This window comes from Pituophis catenifer, unplaced genomic scaffold (genome assembly GCF_029215685.1).
Source record: "Pituophis catenifer annectens isolate HBS135680 unplaced genomic scaffold, rPitCat1.0.hap2 SCAF_7, whole genome shotgun sequence".
Classification (NCBI taxonomy): Eukaryota; Metazoa; Chordata; class Lepidosauria; order Squamata; family Colubridae; genus Pituophis; species Pituophis catenifer.
The window spans coordinates 2,476,566-2,499,911 of NW_027256887.1; the positions used below are offsets into that span (position 1 = coordinate 2,476,566).

Here is a 23,346-nt window from a genome sequence, read left to right on the forward strand (position 1 = left end):
GAAATCAAATCTTTTTCCAGATGTCTTATTTCTACTTCTTTGATTTATGAGAACAAATGAAAGGGTATTAAACATCAGATGAACTGATCTGTCTTAAGGATTTGCTTACTAACCAGTTGCTTAAAGAAACCGCGATGAAAACAGCAGAGAGTCAGACAGGAAAAAAAAAACCTCAGCCTTTTAAAACTATTGATTTAATCTCTCAAAGAGTATTCATACAGAATATTGAAGAACAAGTTAACCAATTACATTTTTGCTAATATGTTCTATTATCAACCTAGGTCATTAAGTGTATGAGTCAATGTGTTTTATGAATTCAACAAAAATTAGGCTAAGCAAGTGAAAGCTACATTAACCACAGCTACGTAAGAAAGTGTTTTTCTATGGCTGAAAATAAAGAAAAGAGACTTCGTACAAGATGAATATAGATACCGTGTTTCCCCAAAAATAAGACCCTGTCTTATATTTTTTTTGAACCCTGAAATAAGCGCTTGGCCTTATTGCCATGCGCTCAAAAGCCCGATTGGGCTTATTATTAGGGGATATTTTATTTTGGGGGAAACAGGGTAGAATAAATGGAACTTAACTCTGCATTGGGGTAATTTACCTGAACTCTGTCCACACGACACCGAATCATGAAGCGAAATTCAAATCTCTCTTAGAGTAATCAGGTTGTTTTCTTGACAACGACACAAAGAATAGAAAGGAATTCTTTATTGGCCAAGTGTGATTGGACACACAAGGAATTTGTCTCTGGTGCATAAACTCTCAGTGTACATACAAGTAACAAGCGATAAATCATGATCATAATCGGTAAGATACAATCATCCTAAATCATAAGATACAACGCTTGATGATCGCCACAGGATACTAAATAAGCCATCAACATAAATCATAAAATACAAAGAGGCTAAGGAATTAGGTAATAGGAAAGATGAGAACGATAATGGCAATACGGCCTTAGTACGTAGTTTGATAATGTTGAGGGAATTAGTTGTTTAGCAGAGTAATGGCCTGGGGGGAAAATACTCTCCTTACATCTCATTGTTTTGGCATGCTACTTATGCAATACTAGTGGGCTCCTATCCAAGTCCTAAGTAGATCTGATTCCTTTCAGCTTCTTAAGATTAACATCTATATCTTAGCAAGTCATACCAATCCAAGCCATGTAGTTCAATGTATTGAGCTGGCTTGGAAATGATGGGATTTTTAAATGTCTCTGGAGATTCTCAGTCATCCAGGTCCTGGTTGTTCCAAAAATGCTTTTCTTTTTTCCCCAAGAGGCAACTGGACTTTCTGGGGGGTTTTTTTTGAAAACGTTTCGCTTTTCATCCAAGAAGCTTCTTCAGCATCCTGCAGAAAGCACAGCTCCGACTTCTCAAATGAAAGAATAAAACAGATTAATTTCACAATGCAGGTTTTGAAAGAGAGAACGGAACACAAATTTCCAAGGGCTGAAATCCCGTCTACCTACCCACTGAAGTATTGGAAAAGTCACGGAATTTATGAAAAAAGGCACAACTCACACAACAGAGCTGAAGAAGCTTCTTGGAGGAGAAGTGAAACGTCTTCAAAAAAATCCCAGAAAGTCCAGTTGCTCTTGGGGGGTGGGGGGGGGGTGGAAGCACTTTTTGAGACTGGGATTTTTAAGTTTAGGTGTGTCAAAAGTTGCCAAGTTTGAGAACCGCCAACCTAAACAAAATCTAAATTCCCCAATTCTCTCCTTATTTTTGTCAAAGCATACAAGATATACTTTTGAGCGACTCGGGTTTGAAAAACTCCGGTTTCATTTTATCCCATAAACCAAGATTTGGTCCACATGAAGTGAGGCTCAAGGAATCATTCTCTGAAAGCGTTCACCACACTTCCATCCACAGTCGGCCTCAGCTAAGTATCTTCTGATCTCCTGCACGAAATCCTGATCTACAGTAAAGTAAAATCTTTCTGCCTTTAAAAGAAAAAAAGAGAGAGAAATTTGTCAGGCATCCTCCATGTTCGGTCAAAACATTTAATTCTAAACATTCAATGAGGTAACGTTTTTAATCCCTCTCCCCCCAGTCCTAGTTAAAAACCATTTTGGTTGTAATGACTATTTACACTTTTTAAAAAGAGGGTTAATAAGAGCTTTTTACTTTTTGGGTGCTGTTTTAACTCGAGAGCTTAAAAAGTCATCGGAAAAGTCAAATCGAGCAAGATTTGAAACAAGGGCTCACTTGGGTTCCACCTGAGTGGTCATCAGAATTTCAAAGAAAACCCTGATTTAATTTAAAATTTTGCCTTGGTGTCATGTGTGAACCGAATAGTTGTGGCTGAACCCTCTTCCTATTTGTCACTGTTGATAGGACATTTCCAGCCTTTGTTATCTGGAGTTTCAGAAAAGAGAAGACAAAGGTTACATTAAGCCAACTTTTTCCAAACCTTGATTACAAACTGCAGTTAAAATATTTTGTCAACTGTGACAAAAATACACGTGGTTGGGAAAAAATAGCAAAGCATAGCTCTAAAGCCAGAAATATTTTTGTTGGGTATTCTACCAGAAAAACATAATAAAGGAAATACATATTTAATTTTACATGTGTTGACTGCAGCTAGAATTGTGTTTGCACAACAAGGGAAAAATGAAGAGATCCCTACAGATGAAAATGTTATTAAAACAAATATTAGAATGTGCGGAAATGGAAAGACTAACACTCGGAATTAAGGAGAAGGAAGAAACTGAATACTTTTTAACATGGGATTTGTTTTATCAATGGCTAACTAGCAGAAACAGAAGTTAGAAATTTAAAAGCATAAGGAAATGATTAACTACACGGAAGATTTATTAAAATGGATAAGCAAATATGTTTTAAGCAAATAGGCTTAAGGCTTAAGACTTCTTTATTTCATCAAGCTGGCCTGGCCTAAATCTTCTCCCCTTTTTAAATGTAAATTTTAATTTGTTTTAAATTATGGGGTATTTTAAATTCAGCCAAATTATTTAATTCGTTTTTAATTTATTTTAAATTTTTGTATTTATGTGTTTTATCTTGTGGCTGTTCACCGCCCTGAGTCCTTCGGGAGAAGGGCGGTATAGAAATTTAATAAAATAAATAAAAAATAAAAATAAATGTGATTATCATTAATGTTATGATGATGATGATGATGATTACTATTTCTTAAAAACCACTGTATTAGACAACACACTGTTTATACAGACATTGAATTTTCATGTTTAATATTAAAAAATAATAATAATACCTGTATCAACCATTAGCACCAGTCAACGGTATTTGTGATGCATTTTGAATGTTCAGTTGACTGAGTTTCATGTTTAATGAATGAAGTAAGTAAGTAATAATAATAAATACAAGATTTGGTCAACTCCTGCAAATATGTTTCACATGGCATATAAATCAGGCTATTGCGTGAACGATAAGTGATTTCCTATAAATTGGTCACCGGTAAAGTACAAATTTCTTAAGGAGGAAACGGAAGGTCAGCACTTCTCAACTTGGTGTCCTCTGGAATTACTTTAGGCTGAGGATGATGGGAGTTGCACCAGCACATCTGGAGAACACCACATTGGTAGAAGCCACTCAAAACATCCAGAGGGACAAGAAGGAGAATGTAACAGGACATGGCTGTAAATCCAGTTATGGATCACATCAAAAAGCCTTCGAGTTCATCTCAACTTCAGAAGACTTCATGGACATGGACAATGTGAGGTTTTGTTTTTTTTTCCTGGGATGCTAAGACTTAGATTTCCTTGCGATCTATCCGAACCACTTATTAGAATATCTCCTTAGGGTTTTAAAGTCTGTAGAGATTCTCCGTCATCCAGGTCCTGGTTGTCCCAAAAGTGCTTTTCCAGGAAGCCACTGGACTTCCTTGTTTTTTCCTTTTGAAGGCGTTTCGCTTCTCATCCAAGAAGCTTCTTCAGCTCTGACAGGATAGCGGAGAAGGGAAGGATTTATATTCCTTGCAGCTTTGGGACAACCATGACCTGGAGGATGGAGAATCCCTACAGACTTTTAGTTATACAATTTGGGATGAAGATCCTTTGAACGGTGTGGGAGTAGGAATGGATTTCCAGAGGGGGGAAAGAATTGCAGAATTGGAAACATTTGCACTACTCAGGTGACCCCGAGGACACAGATAAACCTCCAAATGCTTCAACGACCCTCTAAAAGGATGCAAATGACCAGCTGTCTGCAAGGAATATAAATCCTTCCGTTTCCCCACCATCCAGTCGAAGCCGAAGAAGCTTCTTGGATGAGAAGCAAAACCTCTCCCAAACAAAAAACAAGGAAATCCAGTCGCCTCCTGAAAAAGCTCCCTAGGGTTTTGTAAAAAAAAAAAATTTCTTTATTTAATCAGCCAAAATCCGATGCCACCGAGCTGGATTCGTGAATTCCGTTGGAAGTTATAAATATACCGTATTTTTCGTATAAGACGCACCTTTTTCCCCAAAAAAAGAGGGTGAAAATCTGGGTGTGTCTTATACTCCAAATGTAGCCCCACCCAGCTTCTCAAACGGAGGTTTCAATGAAAAAAGCATCGGAAACGAAGCTTCAGAAAAAAAGCCCCCAAACAGCTTCAGAAAAAAAGCCCCCAAACAGAGCTTCAGAAAAGAAGCCTCCAAACAGAGCTTCAAAGGCTTTTTTTCTGAAGCTCTGTTTCGGAGGCTTTCAGAGGCAGGAAAAAAAGAAATGTCAGAGGCAGAAAAAAATAGCAAGGCACAGAGCTCACAACCAAGGAACCTGTTGCTAAAATTCACCTCTGGGAACAGCTGATTGGGGGTATTCCGGGAGGCCGATCCACCTGCCAATCAGCTTTTTTCTTATTTTCCACCCCAAAAACTAAGGTGCGTCTTATACTCCGGTGCCTCTTATACTCCAAAAAATACATTAATCCAAATGAGAAACCAAAGCCCCCAAGAGGTGGCTCAGCAGACTGATAGCATTGTGATTAACACCAGCTGTCTGCAATTACTGTAAGTTCGAATCTCACCAGGCTCAAGGTTGACTCAGCCTTCCATCCTTCCAATTTACCTACCTCTAAGGTAGGTAAATTGAGGACCCAGATTGTGTGGGCAATAAGCTGATTTTGTAAATATACAAAAGTATGAAGGCGATTGCTTAACGCATTGTAAGCCGCCCTGAGTCTCCGGAGAAGGGCGGCATACAAATCAAATTAAAAAAACAAAACAAAAACTCTACTGGTTGATTCTTGTGTTTTCTGGGGGCGGTGGAAAGAAGTCTAAACTATGGAAAACCGATCGGAGAACGTGTGGATCTTACCTGGTCAGACAGCGCCTTGTCGTATCTCATCAAGGTGGCGAAGTGCTCGCAGTTTGCATTGACGAAGTTGTATTTGAGGACCTTTTTCTCCATACTCCGAGCTCTTTTCACCACGCAAGCGGGATCCAAGGGAGGATATTTCTGATCGTATTTGTTCCACACGGCAGTTTTCAGAACTCCCGGGACATCCTTGATTTTATCCTTCCGGACTTTAAACTTAATCACTCCAACAGCTGGGAAAAGAGAAGTTGAGATGATGGCCTTCAGAAATGATTCTGTTCCTACACGCATGTTACCCACAGCTAGAATCGTATTTGCACAAAACTGGAAAAGCGGAGAGGATCCCGACTGATGGGAAGGTGATTAGGAAAATATTAGAATGTGCAGAAATGAACAGATTAACAGTTGCTATAAAGGAAAAAGAACAAACTGAATATTATATGACATGGAAGTTATTTTATGAATGGTTAGGAAAATAAAAACAGAAGTTGGAAATAAATGGAGATCAGTGAAATGTAGAAAACATGTTAAGATAGAGAAGCAAACAATATGATGATTTTTACTAATATGACTATTAAGATTATTATATTCAATATTATATTCTTATTAGAAGATAGGTTAAGAGGGAGAAATGAATAGATGTGTTATGCTCATTATTATTATTGTAAGATTAGAGAATCAATATCAATGTAATGAATACTGTTGTAAATTTTTTATTCCCATCCCTATATCAGAGACCCAAGTGAACAGGAAGTCCTTGATTTACAACACTTTGTTTAGTGACCATTTGAAGTTGCAATGGTGCTGAAAAAAAGTGTCTTACGACCAGTCTTATCACACTTACGACATGAGTATCCCCCTGGCCACGCGATCCAAATCCAGACGCTTGGCCACTAACTCGCATTTACGACTGTTGCAAGGTCCCCGGGTTACGTGATCCCCATTTGCGACCTTCTGACAAGCAAAATCCATGAGGAAGCCCGATTCATTTAACAACCGTGTTGCTAACTTAACAACGATGGTGATTCACTTAACAACCAGGGCAAGAAAGGGGGGGGAGGAACTGACGTAGCAACTGTCTCACTTAGTGACAGGAATTTTGGACTCGGTTGTGGTTGTAAGTTGAGGACTAATTCCAAACTAACTTTAGTTTCCTACACAGAGGTACTGTAATTGTAATTTATCTTTTTCTGAGCAAGAGTATGTAAGTCTGCTCAAGTAAACTTTGGTCAAATGTCATATATGGCCAGTACAGGTACTCCTCGACTTACAACCGTTCATTTAGTGACCATTCAAAGTTACAACGGCACTGAAAAAAGTGACTTATGACCGTTTTTCAAAGTTATGACCTTTGCAGCATCCCCGTGGCCACGTGATCAAAAATTCAGAGACTTGGCAGTTGGTTCACACTTATGATGGACGCAGTGTCCTGGGGTCACCTTTTGCGACCTCCTGACAAAGTCAATGGGGAAGCCCAATTTCACTTTTTAACAAGGTTAAAAAAAGGTCGTAAAATGGACCAAAACTCACTGAACAAATGACCCGCTTAACGACAGAAATTTTGGGCTCCGTTGTGGTCGCAAGCCGAGGACTACCTCTAGTGAAAAAGAATGCTCTTTGGCTTGTTGCACTGAAAATTCGATGGCATCCCACAGGCACACATCCCACATTATTTTTTTAAGTAAAAAAAAAAAAATTGGGTCCCAAATGCATCGGATCATCCAATATCACCCAACATCGCCCTGTTCTCCTATGAGATCTCATGAGATCCAGTCTAAGAACGCTGCATTGTTCCGACCACGAGACATTTCACCATCCCTGAACATTTCAGGAGGTTTCATATTTCTTTCCAATGTTTGGAGGGAGCTCCTCCATCCTCTTTTAAAGTATGGACTTTTTTTTTACAATCGACAAAATGGAGATGTCGCAGTGATTAAGCCCTGGGAAATAGTGACGGACCTCAAAACTCAGGAAACTAATTTGGGCTGGTCACTTTTTTTTTCAGGTGAATCTTAGAGGTGGTTTCTCAGGTGAATCTATCTTAAAGTCTCCCATGTTAGAATAAGAACAACAGAGTTGGAAGGGACCTTGGAGGTCTTCTAGTCCAACCCCCTGTTTAGGCAGGAAACCCTACACCACTTCAGACAAATGGCTATCCAATCTCTTCTTAAAAGCTTCCAGTGTTGGAGCATTCACAACTTCCGGAGGCAAGTTGTTCCACTGATTAATTGTTCTCACTGTTAGGAAATTTCTCCTTAGTTCTAAGTTGCTTCTCTCCTTGATTAGTTTCCACCCGTTGCTTCTTGTCCTGCCCTCAAGTGCTTTGGAGAATAGCTTGACTCCCTCTTCTTTGGGGCAGCCCCTGAGATATTGGAAGACTGCTATCATGTCTCCCCTAGTCCTTCTTTTCATTAAACTAAACATACCGAGTTCCTGCAACCGTTCTTCATATGTTTTAGCCTCCAATCATCCCCTAATCCTCTTTGTTGCTCTTCTCTGAACTCTTTCTAGAGTCTCCACATCTTTTTTACATCGTGGCGACCAAAACTGAATGCAGGATTCCAAGTGTGGCCTTACCAAGGCATTGTAAAGTGGTATTAACACTTCATGTGCTCTTGATTTTATCCTTCTGTTTACGTTGCCCACCTTGAGTTCCCAGGGGGGAAAGTAGGACGTGTATCCGTAGGTGTCACATACTGTAACAACCGATTCGCCCAGCACCGGAAATGTGAGCGCTTGTGCATGCACGCTCACTTCGTTCACACACGCACCATCCATGCATGCGTGCGGCGTCACAAAACACGGCAATTCACTCGTGCGTGCTGTCCACACATACATGCAACGCAGAGGTGGGTATCAGCAGGTTCTGACCAGTTCTGGAGAACCGGTAACGGAAATTTTGAGTAGTTCGGAGAACTGGTAGTAAAAATTCCGACTGGCCCCACCCCCATCTATTCTCTGCCTCCCAAGTCCCAGCTGATCGGGAGGAAATGGGGATTTTGCAGTAACTGTCAAGTTTCCGAAAGATGCCCTAATTAATTCATGAGCCATGATCCAAACTTCAAAGGAAATATAGTCATTTATTAGGAGCAACATTCCGGCAATACTCGGATGCAGTTAGGACTGATCCTACATAGATTTACGTTCCCCTATGACCCTGTCTCTCCCCTCCTCTCTGGCCATGTCATAAATCACATTCTCCAATTAACCACTTTGGCTGGCTGTGAAACCTAACACCCTCCTTCTGATTGCGGTCAGAAAGAATGTATGGAATTCACTTCAGTTCTCCCTCCTCCCTTGCTCATGGCAACTTGAAAGCTTTGCAAGTTGACAGTAACCTTCCCCTGGATTGGGGTGGGAATGGAGATTTTGCAGTATCCTTCCCCTGCCACGCCCACAAAGTCACGCCCACAAAGCTTCACCACGCCCACAAAGCCACGCCCACAGAACCCGTAGTAAAAAAATTTCGAAACCCACCACTGATGCAATGTGCAAAAACCCCAGCGATATAGGACGGGATTGCGCCTGGGCAGGTGGGTGGGGCCCGTGGTTCGCATATCCACAATTGAGGCCCACCCGCAGGTCGCAACTACCGGTTCGCCCGAACCGGCAACAGCCCACCACTGATCTGTAGGAAATAGATCATAAAATACTTTTCTCTTACGCGGCCAGGAGAAATGTACAACTTCCTCCTCGCCTACGTAGATACCCCAATGCTGAAATCCAAGCATCTGGAATTGGATCATATCGCCAGGTTTTGGGAGGTCTCCGTTCTGAAAGACATGTTCTATATCTGTTTTGATCCCGGTCTGTGTAAGAAATTCAGGGAAAGAAATAACCCCGATTAATCCAAGAAAGGAAAGACAACAAAATGGATTCCAATCAACTATCGATATATGTTTCAATGGCAGGGAAAGTTATCCCGATTCTAATGATCTGATCATCAAAGCATCGAAATGGATTCCAATAAAATATCAGTAAACGTTTCAATAGCAGGTAAAAGAACCTGATTCTAAATTCACCTGTAAGATTCGTTTGTAGTTCAAATTCAACAATAATTTTGGTCTCGATTTAAGTTTGTGTAGACAGAGATATCGTGGATTTAATCCCTAAACCGTTGTTTCTCAAACTCAGCCCCTTTAAGAGTCCCTTGGGAGTTGGGCGGCATAGAAATGCGACAAATAAATAAATAAATAAATAAATAAATAAATAAATAAATAAATGAATGAATGAATGAATGAATAAGCCTGGTTTAGCTCAACAGACAGAAGCACTGTAATTTAACACCAGCTGTCTGCAATTAAAGTAAGATCGAATCTCGCCAGGCTCAAGGTTGACTCAGCCTTCCATCCTTTCTAAGGTAGGTAAATTGAGGACCCAGTTGTGGGGGCAATAAGCTGACTTTGTATAAATATACAAAAGGATGAAGGCTATTGCTGAGCACATTGTAAGCCGCCCTGAGTCTCCGGAGAAGGGCGGCATATAAATCAAATTTAAAATAAAAAAAAATAAAACAAACAAACAAACAAACAAACAAATAAATAAATAAATAAATAAGATGGGTGGACTTCAACTCCCAGAATCCCCCAGCTGGCTGAGGCATTCTGGGAGTTGAAGTCCACCCATCTTAAGAGTGCTCCGGTTGAGACATAATGCTGTAAACCACCATTTCCCATCACATATTGATGTGGGAGCACAATCTGTGACGCGTTTTGCAAATCCTATTGGCTGCGGTTTAGGTATAAGCCCTGACTCATTTTAACCTTAAATAAGCCTCAATTAGTGCAGTTCACAGGACACTTGAGTTACAAATTGCACTTTGAAAAGCGGAGGGGGTCGGTCAAAACGAATTAAAATAAATTAGAATTAAGTGCTTCCTAGGTTTTAAAGCCATAATATGGTTGGTTGGCTTGAGTTTAGCATGAATTATAGTAGCTTGATTATAGTAGCACATGGATGGGAGACCACCAGGAAAAGCTATAAACTAGAATGAAACATCAAAAAAAAGGTAAAAGCTAATTACAAACCTCTCCCAGAAGTGCTGCCAAAAAACTAAACAGATATGTCTCCCAAAATCACCAGACGCTGAGTTTGACCCTTAGCAGAATTTACCTTTCCTTCTTTTGGAAAGTGAATTAAATTAGATCAATTCTTTTTTTAAAAAAAAAACTCTGGAACACAGTAAAGGGATCTCAGAAAAATTAACATCTTGAGCCTGCGTGGCGTAGGAGGCTAATGCCTCCTACTAAGGCAGCATTTAACATCCAGCTGCCTGCAATTACTGCGAGTTCAATTCTCACCAGGCTCAAGGTCGACTCAGCCTTCCATCCTTTCTAAGGTGGGTAAAATGAGGACCCAGTTTGTGGGGGCAATAAGCTGACTTTGTATAAAATATACAAAAGTATGAAGGCTATTGCTTAATGCACTGTAAGCCGCCCTGAGACTCCGGAGAAGGGCGGCACATAAAAATAAATAAAAATAATAATAATAATAAAAAAACATCTCTCTCATATGAAGATCTCACTCACCACCAAGTTCCAAACGAATTCCATCTCTGGATATATATATATATATATTTGTCTTCTTTTTCACAATATACTGGGCTTCTAGGTTTCTGCCAGGAATTTCCTATATTCTCTCTTGTTACACACAAAGAAAAGAAAAAGCAAACTCTTTACAACGGCATTTATAACAGCAATTGCGTAGCACAAAGGTCCCCGCACCGGAGCCTCCAAGAGCTCTCGGGAAAATCATAAATATTGCGGATCATAAAAACCAGAATTCATTGCCTTTGTAAATCCTTCGGTTATGTCACACACACAGGCTGCCTTAGGGTTCAATTCGGTATCGCGCCTGGTATCTTGGCTGGTATTTTGATCCTCCCTCAAGCTCCTCATTCCTTCTTACAAGACACATGGTCATTATCACCAGATTATTATCTGTTGGACCACAAGAGTGGTGCGGTGGCCTACAAGGGGGAACTCTCAATTCACAATTAGGAGGCCGTGAGTTCGATCCTAGGTAGAGGCAGATATTTCTCTCTCTGGGCACAATGAGAATATATCCACTGAACAAAACTCTGCATTGGCGACAGGAAAGGCATCCGACCATTAAAACACTCTGCTAGGTCCATTCAGTTGCCCAGATTCCACCCCGCAAGGGATTATGAGGTCGTTAAAAGAAGATGATTATCTGCTGGACCACGAGAACTTCCAAAATACCCGATGAAGAGGCTGTCCCACCACCTGAGCAGGTTGTGATTTGAATGCACCCTCCTCCAGTCTGCCTTTTTCCACATGGTAATGGATCTCCATCCTGTGTCCCTCAGCATTTCGGTGGAGACCATATCAACCCCTTTGTGCCGACTATTGTCTGCTTCCTAAGGTCCGTTCTTGCTTTTACTCAATTTTTTTGTTCCTGGCCAAATCCTGATTCTCATTCAGTGGGATGTTCAGAATACAGGTAATCCTTGATTTATGGCCACAACTGAGCTCCAAATTACTAAGCGAGACAGTTGTTCGGTGAATATTTGACTCCTTGTAACTGCCTTTACAGAATATCGGGTTCAATTTTGGATCTGTTTTTTCAGGTGGGAAATCCAGCTCTTGTGTTGGGTCAAATGTCGACTTCTACTTGACGTCTTAACTTCTCCGCTTCTGGTTCTGATTCTGGTTGCAGAACCTGTTTTACAATTGCTTTCCTGGGTTATCGTTGGCCTCTTTCCATTTCCGGCTAGCCTCTGTCCTCAATTTCAAAATCTGGCAAAGCCTGAAATACCCCCACTCTCCATTTTTCAGGCCACAGGTCAGCATGACACACCTTGTTTACCTGGACGCTGGAAACACCTGTGAAGATTATTGGGCTCCTTGTAACCGTCTTTACAGAACTCCTGGCTCAGTTTTGGATCTGTTTTTCCAGGGTTTTTTTTTTCCTGTTGTTTTATTTACCGTATTTTTCAGAGTATAACAAAAGAGGGTGAAAATTTGGGTGCGTTTTATACACCAAATATAGCTCCTCCCACCTGCTGGCCCCCACCCTTTGGCCTCTGCCTCCCAGCAATTTGCCTCCTTGCAGCAAACAGCCCGTTTCAATTTTAGCTTCAGCACAACCTGATTAGCACAATCAGCTGATTGTCGGTTGGATGGGCCTCCCGACCATCAGCTGTTTCAGGTTGCAGGGATTGACATTGCCTATTGCCGCCTCCGCGCGCCCCATTTTTGGCCTCCACTGTTTGCTGCAAGGAGGCGAATTGCTGGGAGGCAGAGGCTGATTTTTTTTTTCTTGTGCTAATCAGGCTGTGCTGAAAATGAAACTGAAACAGGCTGTTTGCTGTTTGCTGCAAGGAGGCAAATTACTGTAGGGAGGCAGAGACAGAGGCAGATTTTTTTTTCTTGTTTTCCTCCCCAAAAAAGATACGTGCGTCTTATAGTCCGGAGCATCTTATACTCCGGAAAATATGGTATTTATTTTTATTTTTTCTATGGTTTCCAACAGCCTTGGGACGCCCGTTTAGGAAAGTTGGCTTTTAAAATGTAAGTCAGGAAATTTGGCCACAATACGATGGTGGGTGCTTACGATAGCTGGTCCGATGGAGAACGAAACAGGCGGCTGTGTCCTTCATACACATCCACAGGTGTATACAGTAGGTAGTCCTCAACTTATGACCACAATTTATGCTGCTAAGTGAGAAATTTGTTAAGTGAGTTTTGCCCCATTTTACGACTTTTCTCGCCACGTTTGTTAAGTGAATCACTGCAGCTGACAACTCCGTAACATGGTCGTTAAGTGCATCTGGCTTCCCCCCTGGACTTTGCTTGTCAGACGGTCGCAAAAGGGGATCACGTGACCTTGGGACGCAGCAACGGTCGTAAGTATGAACCAGCCGCCAAGCCTCTGAATTTTGATCGCATGGTTACGGGGACGCTGCAGAGGTCGTAACTGCGAAAAATGGTCATAATAAGTCACGTTCTTCGGTGCCGTTGTAACTTCGAATGGTCCACTAAATGTAATTTAGTGTTACATTTAGTGTTGTAATTCCAGGACTACCTGTAATTATTTTTGGTATGGGACAGAAATGGCCGACCACAATGTTTTCTTGATGACCCAACTTAGACGGCAGCTCCAAGTTTATGACTTGGGAGCTTGTTTATGTTTATGACTTCTAATAAGTTTATGTTTATGAGTTATGTTTATGAGTTGATGATAAGAAAGGCAGTGGTAGGATTCAGCCGGTTTCGGTGAACCGGTAGTTAAATTTCTGGCTGGCCCCACCCCTTCTCACCCCTTCCAGGAGTCCCCCTGTGCCCCGTTTTGGCTCCCAGGTAAGTGTAGGGAGGCCTACTAGGCCCAAAACGGGGTGCAGGGGGGATACGCCCCCCCATGGCCCATTTTTGCTCCCAGAGGGATGCAGGAGGCCGAGTGCTGTCTGTCACACACCCCTGGCCACGCCCACCATGGCCACGCCCACCCAGCCGGCCAGTAGGGCAGAGAACCGATTGTGAAATTATTTGAATCCCACCACTGAAGAAAGCCCTGTCAGACCTAAAATCCAGACCGTTGGTGTAGCAGAAGTAGAATGAGCCGTTGCGCGAGCCTCTCGAAAGATGGCAACATCCAACATCGTAAAATCGAATGGCCGGGTTGCTTTCTTGCAGGGTTTTTCCTTGAAAGAAATTCTTATTCTCAAATGGGCCTCTAGAGGGTGGATGAATTACATTTACGCTTCATCGTGGAGCCAGAGAAGCAATTGCACGAATTTTGCTTCTTTCAGAAAAATCTAGCTACATCGGAGTAGAGTAGAGTAGAGTAGAGTAGAGTAGAGTAGAGTAGAGTAGAGTAGAGTAGAGTAGAGTAGAGTAGAGAATAGAATAGAGAGTAGAGTAGAGTAGAGTAGAGTAGAGTAGAGTAGAGTAGAGTAGAGAATAGAATAGAGTAGAGAAGAGAAGAGAAGAGTAGAGAGAATAGAGTAGAATAGCATAGAAAATAAAATAAAAGAATAGAATAGAATAGAATAGAATAGAATAGAGTAGAGTAGAGTAGAGTAGAGTAGAGTAGAGTAGAGTAGAATAGAATAGAATAGAATAGAATAGAATAGAATAGAATAGAATAGAATAGAATAGAATAGAATAGAATACGATGGAGTGGAATCAGAGGTGGGTTTCAGCAGGTTCTGACCAGTTCTGGTGAACCGGTTGTGGAAATTTCGAGTAGTTCGGAGAACCGGTAGTAAAAATTCTGACTGGCCCTGCCCCCATCTATTCTCTACCTCCCGAGTCCCAGCTGATCGGGAGGAAATGGGGATTTTGCAGTAACCTTCCCCTGGAGTGGGGTGGGAATGGAGATTTTACAGTATCCTTCCCCTGCCACGCCCACCAAGCCACACCCACAGAACCGGTAGTAAAAAATTTTGAAACCCACCACTGAGTGGCACGTTCTGTTCTGTTATTCTGTTAAGGTGGATTATCTCTTTTCTGCTTTAGTTTCTGTTTCTTATTTTATCTTCCATGACACAAATCATCATCATCATCTTCTTTTAACGACCCCATAATCCCTTGCGGGGTGGAGTCTGGGCAACTGAATGGAGCTGAGTGTTTTACTGGCCAGATGCCTTTCCTGTCGCCAATGCGGAGTTTTGTTCAGCTGATATATTCTCATCGTGCCCAGAGGGAGAAATATCTGCCTCTACCTAGGATCGAACTCACAGCCTCCTGATTGTGAGGCGAGAGTCACACGGTTGTTAAATGAATTCAGCTTCCCCCATTGCTTGTTGGAAGGTCATAAAAGGGCCCGGGATGCTGCAACTGTCATAACTACGAGTCAGTTGCCAAGCATCTCAATTTTGATCACGTGGCCATGGGAACGCAGCAACGGTCGTTAAGCATGAAAAACGGTCATAACTCACTTTTTTCTGCACTGGTATAATTTCAAAGGGGCACTACATAAGCTGTTGTAAGTCAAGGACTTACCTGTATAACGTACAACAATGAGGTGGTCATTCAATTCCAAATCTCATATGAACAATTCGTATCCTCGTCTCCTTGGCCTTGCCTTCTACGAGCTCCGTGGGGTTTTTTTTTTCCCCTTGTCATTTTTGAATTATGATTTCTAGCTTCTCGTTTTTCTTAAAGCATGGAAGACAAACATATCCAAATATTTATCCCAAACAAATAACTCCACCGAGTTCAATGTATACTATCTGGTATTAAGATCAGAGACACTCCCTGTTGACCATACAACGTATGATGACATGAAAGCCACAAAGAATAAAAGTTGCATTATTTGTCCAACCTAAAGACCATAGAGGGGAAATTGTACGTTTGAGCAAGAGCAGAAAAAGGAGGTGCATTCAATCTTTTCATTACTTGAGCTTGCCTTCCCAACTTCCTTGTATTTCTCACCAGCAGTAACATCTCAGAGTAAACGTCTCCTATATACTTTCCTAAGAGCTTCGTAGTTGTTCTCAATTTTCCACTCATGTCGCTTGACGCTTTAAACTTCAATGTTTGATTGAAGAGGAGAACGTCTCAACCAAGGGGCATCAAGGTGGCACCTAACTTGCCTAGGGAAAGCTACCTCTCTCAAAACTGTGGATCTACTGTGCCCAACACATTTTCCCATTGAGTTGAGAACACGATGGGTCATCCTAAATCTTCCGTTGAGTTGAGAACATGATAGATCTACTAAGCTCAACACCTTTTTCCATTGAGTTGAGAAATGATGGATCTACTGTGTCCAACACCTTTTCCCATTGAGTTGAACTACTGTGTCCAACGCCTTCTCCCATTGAGTTGAGAACATGATGGATCACCCTAAATCTTCCATTGAGTTGAGAACATGATGGATCCACTAAGCCCAACACCTTTTTCCATTGAGCTGAGAAATGATGGATCTACTGTATCCAACACCTTTTCCCATTGAGTTGAGAACATGTGGAGCAACCTAAATCTTCTATTGAGTTGAGAACATGATAGAACTACTGTGTTCAACGCCTTCTCCCATTGAGTTGAGAACATGATGGATCACCCTAAATCTTCCATTGAGTTGAGAACATGATGGATCTACTGTGCCCAACACCTTTTTCCATTGAGCTGAGAAATGATGGATCTACTGTGTCCAGCACCTTTTCCCATTGGGTTGAGAACATGATGGAACATCCTAAATCTTCCATTGAGTTGAGAACATGATGGATCTACTGTGCCCAACACCTTTTTCCATTGAGCTGAGAAATGATGGATCTACTGTGTCCAACACCTTTTCCCATTGAGTTGAGAACATGATGGAGCATCCTAAATCTTCTATTGAGTTAAGAACATGATGGAGCATCCTAAATCTTCTATTGAGTTGAGAACATGATGGAGCATCCTAAATCTTCTATTGAGTTGAGAACATGATGGAACTACTGTGTCCAACACCTTTTCCCATTGAGTTGAGAACATGATAGATCTACTGTGTCCAGCACCTTTTCCCATTGAGTTGAGAACATGATGGATCACCCTAAATCTTCCATTGCGTTGAGAACATGATGGATCCCTGGTTTCCTTGGTTGTTTTTGTCCCTCCTCTACTGACAATCATGCAAAATTGAACGTATGTCCTCGTTCATTGGAACGAGACACACAGAATAACCCAAAACACACATTCTGCTACAGAGATGTTCCCTGCGCATGGGCTCCAGCATGAATCCAAAACTCCCAGAAGACCAAACCTCTGGCCCCAGTCACCCACCCAGAATGGGTCCTGCAATCTTTAATATCACTTGGTTCCATAAAGTGGAACCAAGGGCTTATGGAACTTGGTTCCATAAAAGAACCAAGATCTCTTGAGCTGAGATCAAGCTTTATTCAAAGACAGAGGGAGGGAGGGAGGGAGGGAGGGAAGGAGAGAGAGAGAGAGAGAGAGAGAGAGGTAAAAACAGGTCTACCAAGAAATTTAATTCATCCATTTGCCAATTCCCTTAAATGCCAACAGGCAAACATCCCATCAGTTGACTAATATTGCACACAAGTGCTATTAGTCAAAATGACTAAGGTCTTGTAAGGGAGCCATAGATACATCATGCCTTTAACAACAACTAAATTAAGCGGCTACGACTATTAACCCATATCAAAAGCCTAATTATGAGAGATTGGGAAGAGGCCGGGAAAGGAACGGAAAGGAGGAATGGAACTACAGAAACAGTTAAGAGGCAAGAGGATGAATCTTTTGGCAGCTTCTCTCATAGGTAACTATATAAGTAGCAAGAAAGCTGGCAAGCAGCAACTCAAATCATTCAGACAAACTCCCCCTTAATTAACTGCCTACAAATGAGGTGGAAAATTTGTTAGAATTCCAAAATTCTGTAATTACCCAGATTTGCATTAAGAGGCAGGCTGAAATCTGTCTGATTCTTGGCTTCTTTCGTGCCCCAGCCGCATGGGGCTTCAATGGAATAGAATAACCGAGTAGGAAGGGACCCTGGAGGTCTTCTAGTCCAACCCCCTGCTCAAGCAGGAAGCCGTATACCATGTCAGACAAATGTTGGAGCATTCACAACTTCTGGTGGCAAGCTGTTCCGCTGGTTAATTGTCATCACTGTTAGGAAGTTTCTCTTTAATTCCAGGTTGCTTCTCTCCTCGATCAGTTTCCATCCATCGTTTCTTGTCCTGCCTTCTGGTGCTTTGGGACATAAATGGACCCCCTCCTCTTTGTGGCAGCCCCTCAAATACCAGAATACTGCTGTCATGTCTCCCCTTAGTCCTTCTTTTCTTTAGACTGGCCACACCCAAATCCTGCAACCGTTCTTCCTATGTTTTAGTCTCCAGGCCTTCCATCATCTTAGTTGCTCTTCTTTGCACTTTTTCCAAAGTCTCAACATCTTTTTTTTTAATGTGGGAACCAAATCTGGATGCAGGTGTGGCCTTACTAAGGATTTACAAAGTGGTCCTAATACTTCCATGTGATTTTGATTCTAATATCTCTATCTCTATCTGTCTCTCTCTCTCTCCCTCCCTATCTAACTACCTACCTATCTACCCAACCAGAAAATTAGTCCTAGCATGATTTTTCAGGGTGCTCGTAATATAAGCCTTATCCCCCAAAAAAGCCCCAGTTAAGATTGTCAGCCAGATGGGTGCATTTAGTACCGTATTTCCCCCCCAAATAAGATCTAACCAGAAAATAAGCCCTAAGGCATCTTTTGGAGCAAAAATTAATATAAGACCCGGTCTTATTTTCAGGAAAACATGGTACCTACAGATATAGATATATAGATAATCTATATCTATAGGTAGGTAGGTAGGTAAGTAGGTAGGTAGGTAGGTAGGTAGATAGATAGATGAGAGAGATGATAGATAGATAGATAGATAGATAGATAGATAGATAGATAGATAGATAGATAGATAGAGGAATGTATAGATAGAGAGATTATATAGGATAGAAATAGATGATAGATAGATAGATAGATAGATAGATAGATAGATAGATAGATAGATAGATAGATGAGAGAGAGGATAGATAGATAGATAGATAGATAGATAGATAGATAGATAGAGGAATGTATAGATAGAGAGATTTTATAGGATAGAAATAGATGATAGATAGATAGATAGATAGATAGATAGATAGATAGATAGATAGATAGATAGAGGAATGTATAGATAGAGAGATTTTATAGGATAGAAATAGATGATAGATAGATAGATAGATAGATAGATAGATAGATAGATAGATAGATAGATGAGAGAGAGGATAGATAGATAGATAGATAGATAGATAGATAGATAGATAGATAGATAGATAGAGGAATGTATAGATAGAGAGATTTTATAGGATAGAAATAGATGATAAATAGATAGATAGTTGGATAGATAGATAGATAGATAGATAGATAGATAGATAGATAGATGAGAGAGAGGATAGATAGATAGATAGATAGATAGATAGATAGATAGATAGATAGAGGAATGTATAGATAGAGAGATTTTATAGGATAGAAATAGATGATAGATAGATAGATAAATTGATAGATAGATTGAGATAGATAGAGATAGATAGATAAATAGATAGATAGATAGATAGATAGAGGAATGTATAGGTAGAGATTATATAGATAGATAGATAGATAAATAGATAGATAGACAGACAGATATTGATATATATATTGATATCTAACATATAAGAAATGCCTATGTTTCCTGTTTGATGTATTTTGTAGGCAAATGATGGAAGGTTCTTGGCTGAGAATGAATTCTGGCTTAGTGAGCAGAAGTCCAATTGTGGTTTGTAAATCGAGAGCTAAACGTAGCAGCCTAGATAATAAGGGATCTTCTTCCAGGCTTCTTAGTCGCAATCACTTTTTCACCAGGCTGAGACCCTCGGTGGGAAACCTTTCCTTCTCTTCTGAACATTCAAAACATTCACCTCCACTCTTCAGCCCATCCACCGTGCCATAAACACACAGAGGAACTACTCGGGTAAAGTACTTGCAAGCAACAACACGTCTTACTCTTTCAGTTCCGCTCGCGCTGCCTTTCAAGTGCCGCCCAGCCCCGAGCAGGATGTTGAGAGGGGAATAGATATGCGGCTTTGTAGTACCGACTGCCTCTTCGTGTCTGCAACATCTTGTTTACCAGGGGAGAGCAAGGCCTCGCTTTCCTTATCGCTCGAGCGAGCGGATTTCTCGGTAAGAAAAACCAACCAACCTTGGCTTAAAATCAGAGGACGGTTGAATACCTGGTTAGTTTATCCTTCGCACGTTCAGACGATCCAGGAAAAAAGGAGAATTGGTGAGAGGCCTATGGGTTTGTTACAGGCAGTCCTCGCCTTATGACCAGCTTGAACTGAGCCCAACATTTCTCAAAAACAAACAAACAAAAAAGTGTTAAGTGAGTTTCGCCTTATGTGAATTTCTTGTTTCGGGGATTAAGGGAACCTCTGCGTTTGTTAAGTTAGTAACACGATTGTTAAGTGTCTTCCTGATTGACAGAAGGCCACAAATGGTATTCACACAACACCACAACCGTCATGAATCGGAACCACTCACCAAGCACCTGAATTTTCATCCGGGGTCCACAGGGGATGCTGCTACGGTCGTAAGTGTGAAAAAACGGTCATGCGTCCCTTTTCTCAAAGTTGCCGTTGCCACTAAACGAGCTGTTGTAAGTTGAGGACTACCCGAATAAGGGTTCTCCCACCCACCCCTGATCTTCAGTGGCTTCGTGCGGAATGAACGGCAGGACTTCACGTAGAATGACCAGCAAATAAATCTCCTTTCATCTTCGCCACGATCCCTTTGGTGGGAAGAGAACAGCGTTCCGTGCGCCTTTGGCGTTGAGTCATGCCAGCCACATGACCACGGAGACGTCTTTGGACAGCGCTGGCTCTTCTTCGGCTTTGAAACGGAGATGAGCACCGCCCCCTAGAGTCGGGAACGACTAACACGCATGTGCGAGGGGAACTTTTACCTTTACTTAAAAATGCAAACAAACCTCCAGTGATGGAGCATTCACAACTTCTGGTGGCAAGCTGTTCCACTGGTTAATTGTCCTCACTGTTAGGAAGTTTCTCCTTAGTTCCAGGTTGCTTCTCCCCTTGATTAGTTTCCATCCGTTGCTTCTTCTGGTGCTTTGGAAAATAGGTTAACACACATACACACCCTCTTCTTTGGGGCAGCCCCTTAGTCGGCAACAAATTTTCTGACCGTTTGTTCCTTTACTGTTATAACGTCCCACTGTTAATGTTTTTCAAGAGGCAACTGAACTTTCGTGTTTGTTTTTCAAAGGAAAAAAACCAGAAAGTCCAGTGGCCTCTTGAAAAAGCACCTTTAGGACAACCACGACCTGGATGACGGAGAATCTCTGCAGGCTATCCTAAAAAAACAAGCTATCACGTTTAATATCTTCATTATAATTCAAGGTGTTTTTCTTTCTTCTTCTTTCTTCTTTCCTTCTCACTGTTTCTCCTGTTATGTCAACAGCCGCAAAGGCGGCCTGAGCTTTGTTGTTTTGTGATTGGGCAAGGCATCAACGCTTAATCACATCCCATGAATTACTGTGGCAAGGTCAGCGCTGAACCTCTAGTAAATGTTTAATAGGTGGAGGAAGTATTAATTCCGGGAAAGTAGTAGAATGTCTTCGGCTCAACCAATGCCTTAGGCTTAAGTCTTGCATTTTGGCTGTTGTTCTACAGATCTAACTTTTGGATAGAAGAATTGGATGGCAGCCACTCACTGCTCCGAAGCGGATGGTTTCTCTACTCGATGGGAAAAGCAGACTCTAAAAAATGCACCAGTAGTAGAAATTACCAGTGACTTATTTCTAACCCAGTTTTCTTCCAAGGAGCTCGGCAAATGCATTTAGTTAGGGTCAAGAAAGAGGCTGAAGGACCACCTTCAAACAGGTCCAAAGTTGATGAGGAAGAAAAGAAAAGAAAAGAAAAAGAAAAGCAGTGCTGGGGGCGGGAAAATCCGGTCTGGTTCCAAGCCAGGAGGAAAACGCTGGAAATAAAATGGAGTCAGGCTGCAGGAAACGAAGTCTCTTTTTATTTGGTAGGACAGGAAAGGAATAGAATAGAAGGGTAGAATAGGATTTGGATTGGGATTGGGATTGGGATTGGGATTAGGATTAGGATTAGGATTAGGATTAGGATTAGGATTAGGATTAGGATTAGGATTAGGATTAGGATTAGGATTAGGATTAGGGTTAGGACAGGATAGGTTAGGACAGGATAGGTTAGGACAGGACAGGACAGGACAGGACAGGACAGGAATAAATAGGAGGGAAAGATAGGATAGGGCAGGACAGGAATAAATAGAAGGATAGGATAGGATAGGATAGGATAGGATAGGATAGGATAGGATAGGATAGGATAGGATAGGATAGGATAGGATAGGATAGGATAGATAGGACAGGACAGGACAGGACAGGACAGGACAGGACAGGAATAAATAGAAGGATAGAATAGGATAGGACAGGACAGGACAGGAATAAATAGAAGGATAGGATAGGATAGGATAGGACAGGACAGGACAGGACAGGACAGGACAGGACAGGACAGGAATAAATAGAAGGATAGAATAGGATAGGACAGGACAGGAATAAATAGGAGGGAAGGATAGGACAGGACAGGAATAAATAGAAGGATAGGACAGGACAGGATAGGACAGGACAGGAATAGAATTAATACCATGTTTTCCCCAAAATAAGACCGGGTCTTATATTAATTTTTATTCCAAAAGATGCATTAGGGATTATTATTTTGGGGGAAATATGATACTAAATGCGTCCATCTGGCTGACGATCTTAACTGGGGCTTATTTTTGGGGTAGGACTTATATTAAGAACATCCAGAAAAATCATGCTACGGCTTCTTTTCCGGTTGGGTCTTATTTTAGAGGAAATAGGGTAGAACAGAACAGAACAGAATAATAACTTTATTATCGCTTTGAATGTACACTAGTCGTCATACCTTAAAATGAGATTTCGTTGCCTGCAGGTTCTCAAAGGGTCACCCCCCTCCAATATACATTATGTAAACATGACAGAATGAATGAATGAACGAACGAACGAATGAATAAATGAATAAACAAACAAACAAACAAATAAATAAATTAATAAGTATATACCCACATATATTATATGAAAAAGCAAAGTCCAGATGCCTCTTGGGAGGTGGGGGGGACAGCCATGACCTGGATGACTTGAGAATCTGCATATAACCACTACGAGCGCAATGGTTAATTTTCAACTGCCTTTTCCTGTTTGCTCCTTCGCAATTGTGCAGCGTGAAAGCACCCACATAAACCATCCTAGGCCTCTCCTGCTTTCTTTGCACCCCCCCCCGAAAGTGGGCCCGAAAGAGGCAGTGATTCATTCCCATGGATAGCTGGCTCAATCACCATCCGTGTAATCCAAGTGTGTTTTCTTCGGTGAGTTTGCACGGGGGGGGGAGGGTTGGCGGGGAGAGGGATATGCCAAACATCCTTATTGTGTTATTTCAAGCTTGCCTTAGTCAGCGATGACTCTTGAACCCGGAGCGAGGGCTGTCGTAAGGCCTCGGCCGAACAAAACCAACATTACAAATTTCTCGGAGGT

At 41.5% G+C, this 23,346-nt stretch overlaps 1 protein-coding gene across 1 annotated transcript; it reads right to left on the reverse strand.

Moving 5' to 3' along the window:
* Positions 1-272: 272 nt before the first annotated feature.
* On the reverse strand, positions 273-21,175 carry LOC139319640 (phospholipase A and acyltransferase 4-like). Its single transcript, XM_070947570.1, has 6 exons — positions 20,298-21,175; positions 15,245-15,399; positions 10,808-10,918; positions 8,944-9,088; positions 5,280-5,512; positions 273-1,948 (listed from the first exon to the last, which is right to left on the reverse strand). The coding sequence occupies exons 3-6, from the start codon at positions 10,829-10,831 to the stop codon at positions 1,832-1,834; spliced, it is 519 nt and encodes a 172-aa protein (XP_070803671.1). The 5' UTR covers positions 10,832-10,918; positions 15,245-15,399; positions 20,298-21,175; the 3' UTR covers positions 273-1,831.
* Positions 21,176-23,346: the final 2,171 nt, after the last annotated feature.

Coding starts and splice junctions, on each gene's coding strand:
- LOC139319640 (XM_070947570.1), bottom strand. CDS start 10,831: ATGGAATTCGTTTGGAACTTGGTG. Junction 5,513..8,943: donor TGTACATTTCTCCTGGCCGC/GTAAGAGAAAAG, acceptor CTCTTTTCCCAG/CTGTTGGAGTGATTAAGTTT. Junction 1,949..5,279: donor ACAAGGCGCTGTCTGACCAG/GTAAGATCCACA, acceptor TTTCTTTTAAAG/GCAGAAAGATTTTACTTTAC.